This window comes from Ovis aries, chromosome 1 (genome assembly GCF_016772045.2).
Source record: "Ovis aries strain OAR_USU_Benz2616 breed Rambouillet chromosome 1, ARS-UI_Ramb_v3.0, whole genome shotgun sequence".
Classification (NCBI taxonomy): Eukaryota; Metazoa; Chordata; class Mammalia; order Artiodactyla; family Bovidae; genus Ovis; species Ovis aries.
The window spans coordinates 188,849,223-188,866,483 of NC_056054.1; the positions used below are offsets into that span (position 1 = coordinate 188,849,223).

A 17,261-nucleotide genomic window follows, 5' to 3' on the forward strand; every position below is an offset into this window, starting at 1 on the left:
AATTAAAAAACAAAAACCAACCCAACTCTCTTTCAGAATAACTTCATTCTAAGATCAGTAATATGATTAGTCATCTATCTATTGCCTTGCTTGTTAGGATTTGTTCCCACGTTACTACCCACCCCGTTTATGAAAACCACACCCAGATGGTAACTAGGAACTGCTCCTCAGGCAGCTGTGGAGTCTGGGCCACGTGCCCCTCTCCCTCCATCACGGTGCACCCCTTTCTATCCCTCTCCATTGTACTCTGCCTCACCGCACTGAGCCTCAGCTGCTCCAAGAGGGAACCCCTACTCCAGGGGTGCCAAGGTCTTGGTATCCAGAGCTGAAAATGTGGAAAACATTTTCCTAAGGGAGAAATGTAACACAACATGGTAAGAGGCAGCTGAACTATTACCAGCTTCAGGGGCATTATGTGTTGAATGGGATTTGGTAGACTGCTTTTCTATGTAATTTTATGAAGCCTAACCACTGTTTCTGTGGAAAAGCTATTTACAAATGCTGCTACCTATGTTAAAACAGGAAGTTAATGTTCCTTCTCGGAATTCTTCATTTTCTTTCTCGTTTACAAAAAACCTTATGGCTAATAACACTATAAACAGCAAGAAAACACCTAAGTGATTAAAATATCACCACAAATTATGGTTTCCTGACCCATCTGACTGAAAAATTCCATGTATTTTCTTTGGAATCTCCGTATCTCTTCTCTGCGCCTATCCCTTGGGTTTAGGCTCTTTTTTTGCTTTGGTTCACCAGCAAATGTGTGGGTGCTCCCAGAAGCTTGACGTAATAAGGCTGCCCTTTCACCCACAGCCTCGTCCAAGCAAAACCCAGTGAGATTTCCTGCTCTGAGAACGGCCCCGCCCGCACGCCAGTCACCCCATGTGCTTCAGAAATCCTGCTGTTTCCTTGAGATCTACTGGCCACAGACCATTCACAAAGCCAACCCTTGATTCTGTGGCTTCTCCCCCCATTTTTAAAAAGCGACATTTGCTCCTCTGATTTTACTGGATCCTACTGGCACCAGAAGGTGAGGGAAGCAGCACGGCATTCCCACTCACCAGGTACTTGAGCAAAGTGAGCTGATCACTCAGCTGCAGGAGGGGATAACCAAGAACTGACTCCCGCTGCAGGGGGCCTGCTGAGATGCGCAGGGGGCGGAGGCCCTCAGACCCACACTCCCGAAGCCCCTGGCTCTCCTGCTTCTCTCAGCCTTTCAATGCCTGTGGTTTAGTCCTTCTGTGTGGCAAATCACCAGTGTCCCAGTTGCCCCTGGAACAGTGATTTCTTTTTCTCTGCCACAAAGGCAAGGTCTAAAGCCCTGGTCCCCTGAATGCCCAGCTAAAAGACCTCCCGTCAGGCCGGCATGACCAGGGTGAGGTCCGGCTCATAGCTCTGAGCTCTTTCCTCCGTCTGTGCTGTTATCCCCTCCTCTCTGGGTTTCACCCATGTTCCACGGCCAACTTCAAACTCCTGCCCTTGGCAGCCTTTCCTGACAACCACATCCAACTCTGGTGTGATTGGCTCCATCCTCTGTCCACACTCACATATATGGGTATGGAAAACTATAGTGATCGTTTATAATTCTAGCTGTGTGTTATGTCCTTTTATGTCTCTTTGCTTTTCAGGTTTCTGTTTCACTATATACTCACTGAGTATAGAAACCGTGTACCCTCCAGTAGCCCAGGAGTTTTATACTACTAGCAGTGATAATAAAAATAAAATAGAGGATGATAAGTTCTGTATGGATTTGGATGATAATTTTCTCCATCTGGTAACAATCAGAAGCAATCTGTGTCATTAAATTGTGTGTTGTTAAGACTGTGTAACTGGAGCTAGTCCCTGGGTTTGAATGCTGGCTTTCCCATGCTTACGAGCCGTGATCCTGGGTGACATTCCGAACTTTTCTCTGCCTTGTTTATCTGAGAACTGGGGATAACAGTAGTACCTGCCTCCCAGGATTAAAAGACAATGTGCATAGAAAGTGCTTTGAATGTTCCCTGACACATGGCCAGCTCTCCGTACATATCAGCTACTGATCTCATTTGTGAACACTTACTATGTGCCACGTAATGTACTGGAAGTTAGATGATGATCATTTCATACAATCCTCAACGATGCTGTGATTTGGTACCACTATTATCCCCATGTTATAGATGAGTAAATGAAGGCACAGCAAGGTTAAGTAACTTGGTTAAGGATTTGCAGCTAGTAATGCACAACCCCCCATGTCTCTCATTGTAGATCGCATGCCCACCTCCTTCATGGTAAAAAAATGTTAAAACCATCACACTGCCTATAACAAGATCACATTCTCCAGGGTTGCCAAATAGTCCTGCAAGTGACATTGCTCATCTCTACCCACAAAGACATGAAACGTCAGTCTTGGTCCCAGACTATCTCAGAAATAAATGTAAACATTTTTATGGAGTGAGGTCAGGGCAAGTTGGGAATGAGGGTGGCTTGAATAAAGCAATTATGAGGGGCAAGAGACCAGTCCAAAGTGACCCCTGCCATTACCTGCCATTTCCTTCTTGCCATGTACTTCTTCATCCGGTCCTTGGAGAGTTTCTTGGCCTCCATGTTCTTGGTGTCTTTCATTAGCCATGGATGCTGAAGGCACTGGGTGCAGTTCAAGCGGTTTCTGATAGAGGCAGAGATCAGAGGATTTCTGAGCAGAAGGGGATCTCAGAGACTGCTGGTCAGACCAGAAACAGGAGGTCACCTGTCCCTAGATACATGGGGCAGAGCCCATGGCTGTCTGTTCCCAATCCATCCACTGTGATGAGAATCATGGTGATCCTAACCTTTTTCCTCTCTTGGTCTGGGTTACACTGACTAGACCCAGGACAGGTTAGTGTTAAGCAGGCCTAAACACTGATGGGCAGCTGGAGTCTCACGACCTGCCCTTGGGGTCTAGAGAGGCTAAGTGCTGGAGGACAGAGATGTCTTGGAATGACTGGCACCATATTCCAGGGTGGGGTCATTCTGCTGGTCACATGAGGGCTGGGACCTGAGGATGCCAGATCCTTCTACCTCTTTGTCTGATGGAGGGAAGAGTGAAACCTTAAGTCCAAATCTTCAAGAATCAGTGAACTCTCAAGTCTTATGGTATGGTGGAGCATCAGATTTTTGCCTATTAAAACTCAAAAGAGGTATGTCTTATGTTCAACCTATGAATTATGACAACCTTAGACCTGCACTGAAATTCATTTAATTTTCTGAAAGCTCTGGGAATCTAGACATATTTCAGGGCCATCACCTTAATTATAGAAGGACTAGTAAAGTCCAAAGCACCAAGTGCTAACATACATAGAAAATGAGTAAAAGTAAATTTGCTAAATCTAGAAAAATGTAGTGATCTTTATGGATTATTTTAATTTTCATATATTCAAAATTTGTACTATATATATATTTCTTTATAATAGAAAACATTTTTGAAAGTGCTGATAGATGGAGATTTCTGGTTGAAGACATGCTAAGTTTGAGTTTATGGGAATCTAGTGTCTTGATCTATATGAAATCAATTCGTGGGTGAGTCCATTTTACAAGCACAGAGGAGCCAGCACATTACTGAATAAACTCAAGATCAGATGAGAAGATAGGTGATATGAACAATACCTCATTTACCAAACCGCGTGTAAACGAAGCCTGGTTGACGGAAGCCATCCTTGGACCAGAGTCATTAGGAGGGAGGCTTCCATCTCCCTGGGGCACCGTGGAAGTGGGGATCCCTCACACCAGAAGGAAATCCAGCACCGCGCCCCCCTCACAACATCTGGATCTTCCCCGGGTCAGGCCTACTTCTGATATAAAGACTGAGACAGCAAAATGCTAAGAGGACCTCACTGTCAAAGAGTGTGGACTGTCTCCTCTGGTGAGGAGTTTGGCTCAGAGCTGGCTACAAAGGACCAAGAGGTAGGTGTGTAACCAGAAAACCAGACAGAACCACTTAAGAGACACTCTAACCTCATTCCTTTAGCAACTGCACTCTCCTATCCCAAACAGGATTTCTTCCAGAGTAGGCAAGATGAGGGACAGCCTTGGAGGGGCGGGGCGGCATGGGGTGGGGTGGGGTGTGGAGTTGCAGGGGTGAGTTTCACCATCTTCTGGGGAAATGCCTAGAGCTGCTCCCATTGCCAAAAGCGACACCCCGTGTTTGAACCAGGCCTTGCGTCATCTGGCCACCTGTTCACAGATGAGGGGCCCAGTAGCCAGCTGTCCCCACCTAACACTGCCACCGCTCCCTTCCTTGGGCCAGGACAGTCCTCCCTGCACACACAGAGCCCTGCTCACCTTCCTGCTGTGATGGAGCCACTTCCCTACTCCACTGAATCCTGTCCAGCCCCATGCAGGACCCCTCCTCTGCTCTAGCCTCCTCTACTGTTCCAATGCTTCTCTCACTGAAATACCGACGAGCACTTTGGGCATCTGACCTTTCCTCACAGCCTTAGGCTGTCTACATGCCTGAACACTCCAGCCTCCTGATGTCTGCAGATGTTTTATATAGTCATCCACTGACCACCTTGGCAGCTCCGTGCAGCCCTCTGAGGTGGGGCTGGGGAACCTCACAGGCTGCACTGTTAGTGGGACAGAGATGGAGCTGGGATAGCAGTCTCATCAACCAGTGGTGGAAGGCACCTGGCTGTACTCAGGTAGGCAGTTCCTGCATATTATAGCTACTAAAGAAACATCAAGCCAGAACAGCTGGGAGTATGCTCAAGCCCCACAAATAGGATCTCTTCCCTGAAATCCTAGTAGGATCGCTGCTGGCCATAGCCGTACATGGAAAATAAAAGGGGCTGTTGTTATTCATACACGAGCTGCCTCTTCTTTCCCTCAACACTCAGTCAAGGGTTGCTTTTCAAGAGAGGTATCTGTGCTTCTAAAGACAGGACAGTGTCCAGCCCCAGGAAGCAGGGGCCCAGGAAGACCCCCTTCTGGGCCCTCATGCACACCATGCCCACCCTCCTGTGCTGGGGTGCAGAAGAGCCCACCACAGGGAAAGGAAGTCACTGTCTCTGGACCCCAGGCCAGGGTGTGGGGAGCCCCAAAAGACTAAAAGCTCAACTCTTTACTTCATATCCTTCTTCAGCAAGTTGCTGATAAAATCCTTGGCGTCATCAGAGATCTCATCAAAGGCCTCGTCGTCGAAGTCCCAGGTGGCTGAGGTAACGTTGGCTAAGGTTTCGTTGTCATTGTCACCCATGAAGGGGGACAGTCCACTGACCCTGGGGGATAAGAGAGGAGAGCAGTGAGTGGGGGAGGCCGGCAGAGAGGGGGGTCCTCCAGGGGAGTGCTCACTGAGGTCAGAGGTGAGGGCACCCCCAGCACCCCCGCCTCTCCTCCCACCCGGAAAAGAAGAGGGCATGCTCTCAGCCTCTCTCTCTGTACTTCTGGGATGCCCCCCGCCTGTTGACACCCCCTGCCTGTGAAGCTGAGGTGGAAGGAGTTTTCTTCAGTTCACCATTTCCACACAGTACAGCAGGGCCTTCCTCCCTATCGTCTGTTCTTCCTGGATGCACAGGCTAGAACGTGGCCCCACAGAACCTTCTCTAACATGCTGGAGGACGAGTCCCCTCCTCCCCGGGGCCCCTCCCCACACCCTGGGGACTGGTCACGTGACACAGCACTCATTGCCCTGCACTGTCCTGCCCTCTCACCTTTCACCCTCTGCACCAAGAACAGGGCCAGCCCACGCAGGGCTCAGCAAGGGTGTCTCCAGGGAGAGTGAACCTCAAGCCTGCAGTGTGAGTCTGGGGATCCAGCTACACTTGAGTTCAAAACTCCTGAGGCATTTAGGCCAAACCAGAAAGCTTCCCTCTAAGGGACCAAGGCCTGTTTGTTTGCTGGGTGACCTTGGACCCCGATTTCTGTGTGTCAGCCTCCTCCTCCATTAGGTGGACAACTTGCTACTGAACTACGGAGTGGTCACCACACCGCCTCTCCCTGTTCGCTTTCTCCTGCGTCCTCATCATCATGACAGCAGACGTCTGTCAAACACTGACTATGTGCCATGCACTGGGCAGAGAGCTAAAGTAGATTCAGTCTTAACACCACTCTTTAACCCAGGTAACTCATCACTTCGTTTAACAGATAAGGAAACTGCCACACCAAGTGGGGTTAAATAACCTGCCCACGGTTTTGCAGTCAGTGAGCCCCTTCTTTAACCGCTACTTTGTACAATCATTTCTGGAAAGATGAAGTCAGCCACAGCCTACAGCACTGGCAGGAGGCCTGGTCTGCAATAAAAAGCTTGGTCTATGACCATAGCTATTACACAGCTCCTCTGTACATAGTTCACCCCCATTGCCTCATCAATCTGTGATCCCAGGAATGATTCATTTACCAATAGCTCAAGCCAAATAAAATTTAGAAGGTGAACTATCTCAAAGTCAAATGGAACAGACTTCTGGCTTACTAGCCTCACCTCTGGACACCTCATCTCCACCCCAACTATCCAGCCTTCTACCTTGATCCTGGGCTAGCCTCATGGGTCTTAGAAGAGCCCCACTCTTGGTTTAATGCTCTGCTGCCACAATTTTGAAATTATTAATAATGTTGCACAGGCCACCCTATTTTTTAATGCTGCACTGGACCCCACAAATTATGTATCTAGTCCTGTCTGCCCCTCGAGATGTATTGTGCCATCAACCTTCACAGTTAAGGCTTCACTAACATCCCTTGCCCCAAATCCATCATCATAAACAATAATGCAAACCCTTCGGGAGCTGTTTTGCCATTCAAGAGGCCTCAGCTTATGAAATACACCTGGCCCTGAATATTAAGTTTTGTAAAACAAAACCTATTGCATTTTTGCAAGGAAATCTTGCTGTGGGAAGAAGAACCCTCTGGTGAAAATCTTCATTTAAAAAAAAGGAAGAAAGCTTTTCAGAGTGACTGATCTCACCCTAATCAACATATTTGTGCTTTTGAATAAGAGAATTTTATAGATGGCATAAAATGTCTTAAAGCAAGACAGTAATTTACATTTTGAGATGGCATGGAGACAATCACTCTTGATCACCTCATAGTGAGGGAAGAGGGGGAGTCTCTGCAGTTATGTAATACTCATTTCTCTTCTCTGGGCCTCTGAGTCCCTCCTTGTACATCAAGGGAACTGGGCTAGAATTCCTAGGGGTTCCCAGCATTCCTGGCTCTCTGACCCTGGGGTGACTTTGACTAGTCCCGTTAAGATAGAGCCTGACTCCTGCCCCTCAGCTACGTGCTTCCTTCTGCCTTCCTTCCTCCTGCATTTTCCATCTGAGACAAAGGGGAAAGTCCTGCAGTGTGCCAAGAGATTGCGGGAAAGCCAACAACCCCACTGCGGAATGCTGAAAGGCCCCCTTCTGTAAACCTCCTTTCCTAATTAGGAACTGCAATCCTGCAAAAATAGGGCTTAATCTCTGTGTGATGCTCACAGGCAGGGACAGCCTCCTGGCCTCTGGCCTCGGGCAACCCTCTTTCCTGGCAGCCCCTCCAGCTGAGATCTGCTTGAGGCTTGGCTGCCTCCTCAACCGCCCCAGCTCCCCCAGCACTCCCCCTGATAAAGAGAATGTGTCTCTAAAATAAAACTTGCACAATATGCAGAGCATGATGACGAAGAGAGTATTGGAATTTTAGTAATCCTGTTTCTTGGTGGTGGGATTTTGCAGAATTTTTAAATCTTCTTTCTTGGACTTTTTTTTTAAGTGCTAGAACTTGCATACGATCATATGTGGTTGGGTTGTTCAACCCAATCAACAAACATAATAACTGTATCATTAGAAACACGATTCACCTCTTTTCCTAGTCTTATCTAATTTTTAACTAGAGGAAATCAGAGTACACCACCCCAAAAGGTGAACTTTGGCATAAACATTGCATTGAGCTGAAGTCAATTAACTCTTTGTCCCACCTCTTTCTATCTAAAAGTAGGACATACATGTCTCTTTGTTAAGGTGACATGAATTTCCATTTGGTCTGTTTGTCCATTTCTTCTCTTATCAGAGGAAGAGAAAGACCCTCATCTGTATATCAGATCTTGCTAAACAGTCTCTATATACATTTCCTCCTCACCTGGTCACAATTTAGCCCCTCCAAAAGCTCCAAACCCTTTCTCCTTTGTCCAGTTATTTCTATATGATTTATCACTCTTTGTTAAAGTAGTATATAAGCTCCAAATTTTAAATGCATCCTGAGTCACATTTCTTTATGAACATCTTTATGAACATTTATTATATGTATATAATTAAATCTGTTTTCTTTTTGTTAATCTGTCTTTTGTCAGTTTGATTTCCAAGCCCCCAAGAACTGAATCTAAGAGGGTAAAGGAAAGTTTTTTCCTTCCCAACATAACCAATGAATTCGTTTGGTTTTCACAAAACTGTAATCAATGTGGGCAAGTTCTTGGATCCTCTTCTTCTTCACTTGACACTGTCTTTCAAAAGTGTATACAGTCTTCATGTCCATTTTTAATGGTTAAATATTAATCTTTGTGCTAATTAGTCAACAAGCGATATGACTTCAGGGTGTTCTGATTTTTTTAATTCTTAATCTCTTACTGCAGCCAAACTTCACCAGGGAATCTGATGCAGAGACCCGTTCTGCTTGCAGAACAGGACATCAGGAGAAAGAAGGCAAAAATGCCTCTTAAACTACACTTTCTGTATAATTTTTTTAAACAGCAGATGACCCTACTGCGTGAACAGTCAGCAAACGGGACCACATATCTGCCAGCAGAACTATTGAGAGCTTAGGAAGGGGTTAGTCTTTTCTCCCATTTTAGCCTTGGGATGCTCATTCTCTGGTGCGCTGGGAAGATTTGAGAGGGCTAGGGGGTGCCTAGAGGAAGAGCTGGGCATCGTTTTGTGCAGTAGGCCATGAAACAGCAACCCAGGGTTTAGTCATGTTAACCACAGCCCAGGTCCCTGGAGAGCAAAACCTGCAGGTGTTTTCTGGACCTGGTATGGGTATGGGGTGCCTGGAGGTCACAGGAGCTGGAGTCAGAGAGCATGTCTGGACTCAGCGACTAAGAGGGCAGGGGCAGCCCTGGGTGGAGCTCCTGGATCCCTGTGAAGAGCCCTGCATCCAAATCTGAGTCTGAGCAGATACCCGATGCTTGGGCACTGGGACTTCCCCCCATTCACAAAGATGTCCCGAGGAGTCACACTCCAGATGGGATGGACCTGGCTCTCTGGACTGTGGTGTGTGTGTGTGCTTAATTGCTCAGCCGTGTCCAACTCTTTTCAACCCCATGGACTGTAGCCCACCAGGCTCCTATGTCCACGGGATTTTCCCAGGCAAGAACAGAGGAGTGGGTTGCCATTTCCTTCTCCAGGAGATCTTCCCAACCCAGGGATCAAACTGGTGTCTGCTGCACTGGCAGGTGGATTCTTTGCCTGCTGAACCTTGGACCATGGTGCATGCTCACAAATTAGCTGGGGATGGGAGGTCTGCTGCTGAGCACAGCAGGAAGATGTTAGGGAGGAAAGAGCAGAGTGGAGGTGTGAGGGAGGGAAGGAGAAGGAGTTCTGGAGTAGGGGTGAGAACAGGACAGAGTCGGGTCTCCACAGGCAGCAGAGGAACACCAAGTCCTCAGGAAAGTGGGGAGAGGAGGCGGGAGGGGAAAGGAGGCTTCGAACATCTGCAAGGTTGAAGTGTGGCCAGGGGAGCCCAGCCCTCTCTCCTCCTGCCAGAAACCACACGGGGACTGCTAACAGCAGAAGTCTCAGCAGATTCATGAAATCTCTTCTCTCCCTTCAGAATCAGGGGTGAGAGGGTGGGGGCCCTACAACCCCGCCAGCTACATCTCTGTCCTGCCTGGGGACCCTGGGCTGGCTGTGGGGCTGGGTCTCCTGTGCTATGACAGGATCTGCCCTGATCTCTCCAAAGGTGTGAGGAGGAATTCCTTCAGCAAAGTCAGAACAACCTACCAGGCATGGCTGCTCACTTAGGAGGTGTTAGCCAAATACGTGCTGAGTGATACATCTCTTCTCACCCGGCCCCCAACTTTCCATCTCTCACTGGCCCCAGGCAGGAGATGGGGAGTCCTCTGGAACTAACAAGGACGGTGACCCTGATAAGGACTGCCAGACAGACAAACAAGCTCCAAACAGAGGGATGGAGGTACAAGAGGGCCGCCAGAGAACCTTGCCTGGGTGGGGCAGCGTGTGTGGTGGTGGTGGTGGGGGGGGGGCGGGTGGTGGTTCCAGCAGCAGCTCCAGAATGCCACATAGCAGGGCTGAGAGGAAGCCACTTGGCTGGCTCCACCTTCTGTTCTCACACCACATCCCCACGAAGAGCCCTAGTTTGGGAGGGAGACTCCCAGACCTCAATCCCCACAGTGAGAGCCAGTGGAAAAGTCCCAGGGGGCAGAGAAGCCGGCTGGGGCAGGAGGCAGGAGCCAGGATATGGGGAGGTTGTGCAGGGCTGGCCTGTGTCATCTCCCCTGCTGCTTGCTTGTCTTCCTTCAACACGCACATCCCCACCCTCCTCTCACCCCATCCAGATCCCTTTAGGCTGTTGCCCCATTCATCACAATTATTTTCTCCCCATTTCAAAAAATCCTTCCCCATTTCTAAGTCTCAGCTTTAAAAGTAATCTAGCAAACCATGCCACGTAATATCCAAATTACTTCTTCAATCTCAAAGAATTTTCATTTTAAAATAAAGTGCTCTTGTGACCCAGTAATTCTAGTTCTAGATCCAACAGAAATGCATAAAGGCATTTACTAAAGCACATGCACCGGATACTCACAATGCCCTGAACTGGAATCTAGTCAACAGCCCATTAGCATAGAATTGATAAGGAAATTGGAGGAGGTTCAGAGAGCAGCACAGCGTTGGGAAGGGCCAATCACAGCCTCATAGCATGATACGAATGGGGCTCGCAAACAAGGGAGGGCAGGAGAAGCCAAATACACCTTTCTGTGTGATTTCATGTATGCAGAGTTCAAGAACAGGTGATCATGGTGCATGATGTTAGAATGGGGATCAGGCTACCCCTGATTGGGTGACTGGAGCCAGGGTACTGGGAGGGCTGCAAGCGGGTGGTTGCTGGGTCTGGGTATAGCTGTCTTCACTCAGCACGTTCACTGAGCATCTAGTCACTGCTCTGGCCCTGACCTCCATGAAGACCAGTCTTCCTAGTTTGCCCAGGATGGTCCTCACTTCAGCACTGAAAGCCCCATATCCTGGGAAACCTGGCAGTGATGATAAACTGGGACAGCTGGCCACCCTCTAGGACTATGGAAGTGGGTGGCCATGTGGGCTTCCGTGGGCCCCATGAACTCAATGTCAAATAATGATCAAATCCCTGCCCTGTTGATTCCCAGGTTTGTCCCAAGGACCAAACTGATGGTCCAGATCCGATACCAGTGGGAAAACCGATGGAAACAGCAAGATGAGTCTCCTTGATGGCTGCAGGGGACCCAGGGGCCGAGCCAGGCCACAGGCAGCCGACAAAAGGCTCTCTCAAGAGTCAGGCATCTCTCCCAGGGAAAGACCCAGCGAGAGCAGCCTGGCACAGCCCTGGCTGCCTGGCTCTCTGTGTTTACCAAGGGGCCAGAACCGTAGAGTCTGGTGTCGTTTTCATTGTTCCTCAGCTCTCTTTCTCCTGGAGAGGCACTCCTGGCCACAGTTTCTCCTCTGCTGCCGTAGGGGGAGGCTGTGCTGTGGGAGTGACCCCGAGCAGGGAAGAACATGACTCTCTGGGCTCCAAGACCCGTGACACAGGTTCAGTGGAGTGAAGTCATCCTAACACGCCACAAGGAGAGTCAGACTCCTGAGCACTTGTAAACGCCTCACTGCACCAAAAAAACCACTGCACTTCTGCTAAAGCATTGGTAACTGCAGTTCCTAAACCTGGCTGTGCAACAGAATCACCTAAAGCCATTTCTTACAATGGGGTCCAAAGACCCGGGGATCTAAGAAAGTACCTGTAGAGGTCTCCTTCAGGTTTTCTATGAGAAGGTTTAATTTGTCCTTTTGCTTTAATGACGGAAGTTTTTTTTCAAAATGACTACAGGCACAGCTGCAGTTTCAGGGAAACCAGCCCATAACTGTGCAAGGCCGCAAAGCTCAGGTTTCCATTGAGGTTAACGCCTGCTTGCAGCCTGGGACTTCAGAAACTGAATCAGCCAGATTCCAGCAAGAGGGGGTGCTCTACGGTCTGGTGCTCAAAGTGTAGAGCTCAGACCGGCACCATCAGATACCTGTAGCCTGTCAGAAATGTGGGTTCTTGGGTCCCCAGAACTTCTGAATCAGAACCTGTGATCTAAGGAGAGGCCCAGGGGATTCACGCAGATTACCGTCTGTGCAGACCTGGTCTGAATCACTGGCCTCCTTGCTTTTCTGCAGCATTTGCCAATGAACGACTCCCTATTTTCCACCTAACTTCCCACCTCTAATTACTATACAGCAGCTTTCTATTGTCTGTTGGCCCCACTAAAAGCTCTATCATCAAACCAGTCCATATACTGAGCCCAGAGATGAGGCTGGCAGTGGTGTCCTGCTGCCATGAGGATGGGGTGCGGTCCCCTGAGGATGAGGGTGACACGCACAGGAGATGTGCACCTAGGCTCACTCTCCGCTTCTCTACAGACCCCAAAACACATGCAAAGGTAAATTACACAGCACCAGCCGTATTCCTGCTCTCCTGACCAAAGGCCCCAGGCTGGCCAGCCTTAGGGATGAGGACGGGCCCAGAATGGGTACCTCAGTGCGTGGAGCTAGACCCTCCCACGCAAGTGTGACACAGGCTGTGGACGTCACCAGGAGCACAGGAGCGAGGCAGGGCAGTGAGGAGGGGCTTGGGGGCATGTGGCCCTCTTGACTCTGGGTGGGCTCCCCATCAGGCCCTGCCCTGGACCCTCCAACATCAGGGCAGCCTGGGGCCCTCCCTCGTGTGGCCCAGGACTCACAGGATATAGCAGATGACCCCGATGCTCCACATGTCCGTGGCATAGCCAATGGGCTCGTAGTTGATCACTTCGGGTGCGACGAACTCCGGGGTGCCAAAGAGGACCTTCAGAGACCCTGCATTCTCTGCAACCAGGATGGAGAGCGATCAATCACTGGAACATCCCTAAGCCAACCCGAGGTGAGTGGATGCCAGGAGGGACACAAGTCAGGCTGGCCTTCAGCAGCTCTCCCCTTGCAAAACGGCACAGAGACAACGGTCTCCTCACAGAAAAAGTGCACACACCAGTAAAACGGACAAACTGCACGCGCAACTCAAATGTCCAGGGTGAGGCTGGGGGAGTGGGGAGAGCCCGTGACAGCCCCAGACGGAATGATCTTCTGTGCGTCTGTCTCTCCCATGAGCTTCCCGGTGCAGGGGCTGTGACCTGTGCTTGACAATAACCTCTACCGTGCACTCTGTCGTTAGTGCTCCGCTGCCTGCTTTATGAGGACTTTCCTATTTCATACTCTTGCCTAAGAAGGAGCATGACCCCCATTTCCTAAGGAGGAAAGGGAGGCCCAGAGACTGATTCGCCCACCCAGTTAATGGTGGTCAGGACCTAACCCAGCAGACTGACTCCTGAGCCGCGCGCCCCTTCTCCTCACACCACCTCTCCACGTGCAGTGTCACATCTCTCCTCCCAGGAGCTGCTGGGAGGTTAGTCAGGAAAAGCCATAACCCCTAGGTGGTGCCTCAGGACCATCACCCACCAAAATGATTCTAAGTCCCCATCTGCCTTGCCCTGTCACGCCCTGCCTCCTGTAAGTGCAGGAACAGCAGAGATGCTTCAGAGGACCCTGGCCTAGACCCAGGGCCTGATTCCACTGCAGCTGGCGGTGGGACTTGCTGGGCAAAGTGACGTGGACCTCAGCTTCCTGGTCTATTAACTGAGGCTCACAAATCGGCCCTGCCTACCTCACAGGGTTGCTGTGAGAATCAAATGAAGGAAAGGATGTGAAAGTGCTCTGGAGACTGAACAGCAGGATGCACCGTCACCAGAATGTTCTGCTGATGAAGGCGCCAGAGTGAAAATAATCTTCATAATAAAACAAATAGCTGACACCTGTAAGTACTCAGGCGTCCCTCATAGCTCAGCTGGTAAAGAATCTGCCTGCAATGCAAGAGGCCCCCGTCTGATTCCCGGGTCAGGAAGATCCACTGGAGAAGGGATAGGCTACCCACTCCAGTATTCCTGGGCTTCCCTTGTGGCTCAGCTTGTAAAGAATCTGCCTGCAATGCAGGAGACCTGGGTTTGATCCCTGGGTTGGGAAGATCCGCTGGAGAAGGGAAAGGCTACCCACTCCAGTATTCTTGCCTGGAGAATTGTATAGTCTGTACAACTGTATGCCCTGTATAGTCTACGGGGTCACAAAGAGTCTGACAGGACTTTCACTAGCCAGCGCTTACTATGCCTGAGGCACTGCTCTTACCATTCTAATGTATTAGCTCACTTGATTCCCTTAACAATTCTATGAGGTGAGTACCATTATTATCCCATTTTACAGATAATTTGAGATGTAAGTTCCCACAGCTAGTACGTGGGAGGGGCAGTCTCCAGGGTCTCTGATCTCCAATCTGGTGCACCCCCCTTAGTACCCACGGAATGGAACACAAACAGCCACTGCCGTGGTGCGTTGGGACAACAGGAGAGGCGGCTCAGCCTTACCCAACCTCCTGGCCAGACCGAAGTCGATGAGCTTGATCCTGGTGCCTGTCTTGTTGACACACATGATGTTCTCGGGCTTGAGGTCCAGGTGGACGATGCCCTGCTTGTGGATGTACTCCACCCCCTCCGAGATCTGCTTCATGTACTTGATGCACTCCCGCTCCGTCAGCTCGAAGTCCTCATCAATGATGCGCTCGAACAACTCGCCCCCAGACACACTGTGGGCATAGAGCAGGCACTCAGACCATAGGAGCAGGGCGACTGGCCCAGGGCAGGCTGGGGGAGGGGTCGAGGGCAGGAGTGCCCAGGGGTGGGAGTGCTGGGCGTCTTCTGCAGCTTTCTGAGCTCTAGGCCACTGCCCCATTATGTGGGTCTCAGTCTTCCACTGTGTGAGGAGGACACAGGCCTCCTGGTTTCCTGCTGGGGGGACCCTGCCTGTGCTTACTAAGCCTGGGGGGATTCAAGAAAACATGTAGGCTGGACAATTTCAGAGGTGGTCATGAGCTGAGAGATCCACAACACTCTCCTGAGCAGGAAGGGTAACTGCCAGGTAGCCTGGCTCCCCCAGATAACTGTAGATGTGAGGGACCATCCTGTTCTCTAGCCATGTCTTTCAGCCATAAAGAACTGAAGCTTAAAATACTTGCAGTCTCCATAAGCAGTGGCTTCACAAAGCCAGAAACAGAAAAATATCTCCAATAATTAGGAGCTTCAGCACATTTTCTAAAATTCATTGGCTGTAACTCACTATATTAATACTTGCAGTTGTGACCAATTTGCTTCCTCTGGCTAGGCCTATAGCATCAGTTTACTCCTCCAGCCAAAACTAACTTGTCTCGGCTTCCTGGCTCAGGCTGGGAGTGTAGTACATCCTTCCTGCCTGGATAGACTTTGGATCCTGGCCATGGTGGTTCTGGGGCCTGCAGTGGGCACCTTTTGCTAAGGACTGGCCCAGAGGCTACAGCCAGCCAACATGTTTCCCTTCAGTGGGAATGCACGGGGCCTCTCTCCCAGCCTTCCTTGCTCAGAAAGTTTAAAGCTCTCCTTGGTAACTTATGTAGCATCCAGACACCAGTATGCTCTTTTCCACAATGGCCTACAGATGCATCAGCTGAACAAGGCTGAGTGGGCTTCTTTCTAGGCCTGTCCTCTTCCAAGGGCCTTCCCTCTTCTAAGGGAAGTCATCATAAGGATGAGCAAGAGCTGGCTTGAACCCTGACTTTGTGTGACAGCAGGCACGTTACTTACCCCTCCTGAGCCCCGGTTTTCTCACCTGTCCCTACACCATAGTAGTTAGGAATGAAGGAACTGCAGGAAAACATGCCTGACATGAAGTGGGTGCTCAGAACATGCTAATTATCATTTGACAACCTGAAACGGGTCAAACAGATCTTGTTACTGACCCTTGAGGGAGAGACAGACAGAGATGCACAATGGGGCCCATGAAGCCGTTGCAGGCTTCCATCACCACAGGACAGACTTTCACTTCTAAACTGGTAAAGGTCGGTTTGTTCCAGTGGACACTGGGGGGCGCTACAAACAACACTTTAGAACCAACTGAAAAGGAGGTCCTTGAGCAGCCAGGAGGTGGCGCCTCTGTCCTCAAACCCTTCATTTCTAACGCTCTCCACCCAGGCTCTAAATCAAACTAATTTCCCTTCGTAGGTTCCTAGCTTTCAGGCTGTTCTTAACATCTCTGAGCCCGTTTCTATCTGCAAGGTGTCGGTAAAAACAGCGCCACCTCACAGGATTTCTGTGAAGACGGAGTGAATTAATTCAGGTAAAGTGTTTAGAAAAGTGCCTGGCATATAGTAAGTGCTCAATAATATGATTATTATTTTAAAACAACCAGTTGCAGAGGAGGCTCTAGTTGAAATACAGACTCCAAAGCTTCTCTCCTGGAGATTTTGATTTAGAAAATCTTGGCAGGGTCTGCGATCCATATTTTCAGTGAGTACCCCAGGTCATTCTTACCATCAGATAAGTTTGAGAAATACTGGTTTACTCAATTACTACCCCTGGGAGACCAGCTGCAATTCACATCCCCTGAGAAACTGCTCTTGATTTCATCACATGATCATTCCTTCTGTGGCTTCCCATAGTCTCATCTCTGAGCTTTTTGCATCAAGTCTGCATTTAATGTTGTCTGCTTTTTAATGTTGTTTGTGAATACGTCTGGAAAAAGTCTGGTTCATCTCTAGACCCCTGTTTATACCTGGCAATATCTGGCACAGACAAGGTATCCCAAAATGTTTGGTTTTAAATATTCTGAAAAAGCAAGCAACCATTTTTTTTTTTTTTTTTGGTAGCGTCCTTGGGAATGTCTGTGGCAATGAGTGGTAGAAATCTGAGCCATGGAGATGGTTACTGCTGCACTTCTAGAGGTAGTCTATTCAACAGAGGTGCATATAGATTCACACCAATTCAAATCTATTTAATAATGTATTTTGAAAACTGTTCCTGTGGTTCATTTTCAAGGATGGTAGGGCTTACACAAATAGGATTATTGCTTCTCTATAGGTTTATCTTCCAAATGCTCAAGACTGTGGATGGAAAGAAGCTACCATCCACAGCAATGGGATAAAGCCACAGGCCAAGACTGGGCCAAGGAAATGTATACTTAATAGATAAACAGTGAGAGTGACAGTGAATG

The 17,261-nt window shown here is 49.3% G+C and overlaps 1 protein-coding gene across 8 annotated transcripts in view; it reads right to left on the bottom strand.

Annotated features, from left to right (window-relative positions):
* Positions 1–17,261, bottom strand: part of MYLK (myosin light chain kinase) — a 280,078-nt gene that overhangs the window by 9,578 nt on the left and 253,239 nt on the right. For all 8 annotated transcript variants that reach the window (XM_042232316.2, XM_060418652.1, XM_042232315.2 and 5 more), the window contains 4 exons: positions 14,609–14,826; positions 12,902–13,025; positions 5,079–5,231; positions 2,521–2,644 (listed from right to left, as the gene is read on the bottom strand). In XM_042232316.2, the coding sequence (XP_042088250.1) occupies positions 2,521–2,644; positions 5,079–5,231; positions 12,902–13,025; positions 14,609–14,826 (619 nt within the window). The remainder of the gene's footprint in view (positions 1–2,520; positions 2,645–5,078; positions 5,232–12,901; positions 13,026–14,608; positions 14,827–17,261) is intronic.